Genomic DNA, 6,350 nt, shown 5'->3' with positions numbered 1-6,350 from the left:
GTGCAGAGTCTCCAAATGTGATGTTTATTTCACTTTCACGTGTAATGCGTTGAACTCAAAACCGTTCCTGCCAATAACATAAAGAGATAAGAACAATGACTAAAATATGACTTCAGATGAGCTCTTCATAACAAACCTATTTAATGCAATTGGTTTAACTGAGATAATATGTTATATAAAGAGATAATAAATGTGAATATATCCGGAAAGTAATACTTCCTCAGTGTCAGCCAATTTTTATCGTTTCTAAGGGAGTATCTGACATATATTTTAAAATGAATATGAAGTATAGTTCTAAATCTTTTTTATAAAATTTTCTTTTCCCGAATAAAAATTGAATATTTATACTTTTATTCAGAAAAAGGAAATTTTAAAGAAAAAATATAGAACTATACTTTGTATTCATCTTAAAATGTGTATTAAACACTCTTTTAAAAATGATAACAATTGAGAGAGACGGAGAGAGTATATGGATAATTGCCGAAAAAATAATATATTAGTTCCGGTCATTAAAAATTCATATTTTTTGTCAAGTATCCAACCATGGGCTGATGAGGTTGACCGCTTAGATGTTGTTATTGGTAGGAAGCTGATATCTGTACACCCTTCATTTATATATGCACACTCTTTTATTAAAATTAGGACTGTATTATCCTTAATAAATTATATTAAAAGAGGTTAGAGTTAATTGTGTGCACGGGAGTATTATAATCTCATAGACAATTAAGAGTGTGCACCTATACATTCAGAGTGATATGCTCCTTATTCCTTATTTTTATTAATACACTATGTGTTGTGCAAAGTCTCCAAATATTTTTCTTATTTCACTTTCATGGGTAACACGTTGAACTCAATCTCGCTTCCGCCCAAAACAAAAGGGATAACAAACTTAATTAATGCAATTGAATATGTCTTACTCTTGTTTAGCTGAGATAATATGTTGTATAGCCAAATAATAAATGTGAATATATCTACAAAGTAATAAACCTATAGTTGTCAAAAAAATTATTATTAATTTCTGTCGTTAAAAATTCATATTCTTAATATTAAATTGTCAAGCGTATAGTCATTTGCTGATGAGGCACTACACGGCTGCCTTTATCTATCTATCCCTTGTGTATATAATATATCAAACATGTCTTTAAAATTAGTGAGATATTTTAATCTCCTAAAATAAAATATTTACCCCTACATAAAATATTTATTTAAATCGGGTAGGGATTATACACTTTGTTTTTGAACAACACGACAAGTAAAAGGTCAATAAATAACGGCTCATAACTGATATTTAAAATGTTCAAAATTGATGTCTACCTGGATGTAATAAAAAATCTCTATTTTTCACATCGGTTTTGGATCTATGCGAACATAGTTTTGGACCAAAGTTAAAGGCAATATAATACATTATTTCTCGATAAATAATCCATATATTAGACATACTAAAACATCATTTAGAAACTGATGTGAAAAATAATAAACTATGTCAACTAGGCTATATAACAACGCTTTTATAATCATCAGTTATTGTCTAATGTAAAAACCCCAGATTACCAATAAAGAAAGTAATGTAATATCATAAAAATATATGTGGGTGTTTTGTGTTTTGAGAGAGTCGAGATAAAGAAATAAGATGATAAAAGAAATTTGAGCGAGAGAGAGAAAGGGAGACGGAATAGAATTGTGAAAATATAAGGGAGGAGATTGAAAAAATATAGGGGAAAATTGCTAGATAATGATCCGTGCCTCGCACGGTTTATTATGCTAGTTATATACTCCCTCTGTCCCAATTTATTTGTTTTGTTTGATTTTTGATGGTCAAATTGCCTCAACTTTGACCGTATATATAAACTCATTATTTTATTATTTTGAAGAACTGAAAAATACATATTGAAGTAGATTGAACATACTTTCTAATGATATAATATTTATAAATATTTTTGATAATGTACCATGTGTAATTTTCAGTCAAAATTGGGTCAATTTGACCGTAAAAAGTCAAAGAAGACAGATAATTTGGGACGGAGGGAGTATATTATACGCCAACATGAATTTTCAAACTATTTAGTAAATTACCAATTTATTCTTATTATATTAATAATGAAGAAAATTTATTTGCATGAGGTTTGAACCCTTGACCTTAATATAATAATACAATTATGTTCTCATCTCCAACTTCTACACCAAAGATACTAAAAATACTCTTTTACAAATTCATCAACTATATTCACAAAAACTCTCTACATGCATTTAATATAATATTTTTTTCCAAATTTAATAAATATAAAATTATTAAAACAATCTTCCCCACCAATAATTAAGATCTCTTTGAATCAATTATGTTGCCTATATAATTTTTTTTATCATAGGAAACCCGTAGCCGCTATCTTACGGGTGCGCACTAGCGTAGGATATGTAATGATTATGTCATCGTATTGCCGAAAATGGTATAAAATGGAGGATGCGCGAGGATGAATGTGGAAATGTATATTATATTTGAATGTGTTATTATAAGTAAATTGTTGTAAATTGATTGTTATTGTCAAAGATTAAGTAGTAAGGCTAGACTGAGACTTGGAAATCTTCACATTACATTTAATTTGCTTGTCTCTTGTTTTGGCTATAAATAGCTTTGTTTGTGATGAATAAAAACACACCCAAGCAGCTTTCATCTCTCTAGTCTGCTCTCTTTCTCCCTTTCTGCTATATTTACTTTTACAGAGGTTCGATATAATATTGTTATAACTAATATTTTACAACACGTTATCAGCACGAAGCCCTGCCGAAACTGAGAAGGTATAATTTTAATTTAAATATACATATATATAAGTAGATGTGGTTACACCCTCTACATATAATTTATATCTATATGTGACCGAAGTAGACGTGGTTACACCCTCTACTAATAATTTAAATATATATGGCTGGAGCACCGCCTATTAAAATTATTTTACGGTACCATTTAATTTTGGGTAATACCGAAATATAGTGGGAACCTTAAAAATTGCATAATTATCGGATAATAACTTTGTCCATAACTAACTTATGCAGGATTGTCCACTTTAATTTATTATTGGTCGGAGATAACCTGCATACGCAGAAGTCCATATGGCGGGTGAAAATCCATTTGTCATTTTATATATAGATTTGTTTATATTATCAATGATAATAATGATATATACATTGATTATTGCGTACTTGTTAACGCACCCTATTAACTAGGATTTGATGTAATATTCACATTGATGAATTAAAATTTAATAATTTTCGTGTTAATTCAGATTTAGTATGACAAATATTACAAGTTTGTCATTCGTGGTCTTGGACATTTCTGGCGATAATTATTTATCATGGGTACAAGATGTAAAGTTGCATTTGGGTTCAAAAAAATTAAACGATACAATAAAGGCAGAAAATAAATCTACGGCTGAAGAAAACTTTACCTCTATAATTTTTCTCCGACACCACATGCATGAAGATTTAAAATCTGAGTACTTAGAAGTCGAGGATTCCTTTATCTTATGGGAAAATCTAAAGGATAGGTTCGATCACCAGAAACTAGTTTATCTACCTGCAGCTGAAAATGATTGGGCTAATTTAAGACTTCAGGATTTTAAGAGTGTCCGAGCATATAGCTCTGCTTTGTTCAAAATAAGTTCTAGGCTTATTATGTGTGGTGAAAAAGTTACGGAGAAAAGAAAAATCGATAAAACACTATCAACTTTTCACCCTAACAATATCAACTTAGCAGAGATGTACAGGGAGCGCAAATTTACTAAGTTCGGGGATCTTCTATCAACTCTCCTCGTCGCTGAACATAATCATGAATTGGTGATTAAGAATCATCAATCCCGTCCAACAGGATCTGCCCCATTATCTGAAGTAAATAACATGTCATTCCAGCAGAATGTACGTGGAAAAGGGTATAGAGGTGGACGGGGCCAAGGTCGGTACCGTGGACGAGGTCGGAGCCACGGGCATTTTCGTCCATATAACAACTCTGGTCACCGGAAGTGGCAATCTGAATCACAGAGTAAAAGAAAGGCACCACGAGGAGGAAAAACTGAAAATATTTGCTATAGGTGCGGCATGGATGGGCACTGGACACGTAATTATCATGCCCCAAATCATCTTGTTAAGCTATACCAATCTTCTCAAAAATCAAAAGAGAAAATGGTAGAAACAAATTTCGCCAACAATAACATAGATGATTTCCCGAAAATCACAACTGGAGGAATAAGCATTAATGGTTCGAATGAACCTAACGAAACTCCCATATGGGAGGCTGAAGATTAGTTTCATATAATTACTATAGTAGCGTGTATTGTGTGCTTTATTTTGTTTGAACTATGTAGTGTGTTATGTTCTTATCAAATAAATTATGTTTCTTAATTATAAACAGAATGGATTCTGAAGATATATGTATTGCTGATTGTGGTACAACTCATACGATTCTACATAACCGAAAATATTTTACCCAAATAACCAAAACTGAAGCTCAAGTCGGAACGATTTCCGGCGTATCTAATATAATCGAAGGTTTTGGAAAAGCTAGTTTCGTCTTACCTAATGGTACCCACATACACATTCCAAATGCATTATATTCTAGTAAGTCTACTAGAAATCTTCTTAGTTTTAAAGATATTCGACTCAATAATTTTCACATCGAAACTACATCTGAGGCTAATAGAGAATATCTTCTTATTACTTCCGCTAATCCTAGCAACAAGAAAATCTTAGAAAAGTTTCACTCACTTTCCTCGGGATTATATATGATGAAAATTATAACTATTGAGTCACATAATGTCATTGCTTCCAAACTCATAGATCCTAAAGCTTTTACACTTTGGCATGAAAGATTAGGTCATCTTGGCGTCTCTATGATGCGTAGTATTATGGAGAATTCTACTGGTCATCCTCTTAAAGTTTTTAAAGTTCTTTCCAACAATGACCTTCCATGTTCAGCATGTTCTTTAAGAAAACTGATTACTCGACCATCCCCTACTAAAGTTCATCTTGAAAGCCCAACTTTTCTAGAAAGGATCCAAGGCGACATATGTGGACCTATACACCCATCATCTGGCCCATTTAGGTATTTCATGGTATTAATCGATTCCTCAACTAGATGGTCTCATGTTTGTCTTCTCTCAACTCGTAATGATGCTTTTGCAAAATTACTTGCCCAAATAATCAAATTACGAGCTCAATTCCCAGATCATTGCATCAAGTCAATTCGTTTAGATAATGCCGGCGAATTCACATCTGCAACTTTTGTCAACTATTGCATGTCTGTAGGAATCTCAGTTGAACACCCAGTTCCTCATGTACATACACAAAATGGGTTAGCCAAGTCCTTTATCAAAAGACTCCAACTTATTATAAGACCTCTGTAATTGAAAGCAAAATTACCTACATCTATTTGAGGTCACGCAATACTGCACGCTGCTAATATTATTAGGATTAGGCCAACTTCCTACAACCAACATTCTCCGCTACAACTGGTACTTGGTCAAGTTCCTAATATTTCTCACTTCAAAATTTTCGGAAGTGCGGTATATGTACCGATTGCTCCACCATAAAGATCGAAGATGGGAGCTCAAAGAAGAATAGGTATATACGTTGATTTTGATTCCACATCTATAATTAGATATCTGGAACCTCTAACTGGAGATTTATTTACCTCAAGATATGCAAATTATCATTTTGACGAGTCTATGTTTTCTCCCTTAGGGGGAGATAAACATTCGAATAAAGTTACTCCTGACCTATCATGGAATGCAACAGGACTATATTTTCTAGATCCACGTACCGGTCAATGCAAACTTGAAGTTAAAAGAATTATCCATATGCAAAGTATTGTAAACCAAATGCCTGACGCATTTAACGATTCTAGAAATATAACTAAATCTCATATACCTGCAGTAAATACTTCAGCCAAAATAGATATACCAATTCAAAAATCAGATACTAAAGAATTGGTTACAGAATCAAAGCCACGCCTAAAGCGTGGTAGACCGGTCGGTGCAAAAGATGTTGCACCACGAAAAAGAAAAATAAATAAAATTGTCCCTAAAGTGGTACATGCTTCAGAGGAAGCAAATACCCCTGAAGTGGTATTATCTCTTGAAGAGATTCCATCCCCTGAAGATACGGGATTAAACAATCATGAAATTTCAATAAATTATGTGCATGATATGGAATTATGGGATCGAAGTAAAGCCATAATTGATGATGTAATTGTGTATTCCGCAGTATTGGATGTAGATATAAATTCTGATCCTGAACCACAAAGTGTGGATGAATGTCGTCAAAGAAAAGACTGGCCAAAATGGAAAGACGCAATCCAAACAGAA

The 6,350-nt window shown here is 32.7% G+C and overlaps 1 protein-coding gene across 1 annotated transcript; it reads left to right on the top strand.

The window, feature by feature from the left end:
- Positions 1-3,285: 3,285 nt before the first annotated feature.
- LOC141707308 (uncharacterized) lies at positions 3,286-4,293 on the top strand. The gene has a single exon (XM_074510395.1). The coding sequence runs from the start codon at positions 3,286-3,288 to the stop codon at positions 4,291-4,293; it is 1,008 nt and encodes a 335-aa protein (XP_074366496.1).
- Positions 4,294-6,350: the final 2,057 nt, after the last annotated feature.

This window comes from Apium graveolens, chromosome 2 (genome assembly GCF_009905375.1).
Source record: "Apium graveolens cultivar Ventura chromosome 2, ASM990537v1, whole genome shotgun sequence".
In the NCBI taxonomy this organism is placed as follows: domain Eukaryota; kingdom Viridiplantae; phylum Streptophyta; class Magnoliopsida; order Apiales; family Apiaceae; genus Apium; species Apium graveolens.
This window is presented reverse-complemented; position numbering and strand designations above follow the sequence as displayed.

What these genes read in the sequence shown, in the direction of transcription:
- LOC141707308 (XM_074510395.1), top strand. Translation starts at nt 3,286, where the DNA reads ATGACAAATATTACAAGTTTGTCATTCGTGGTCTTGGACATTTCTGGC.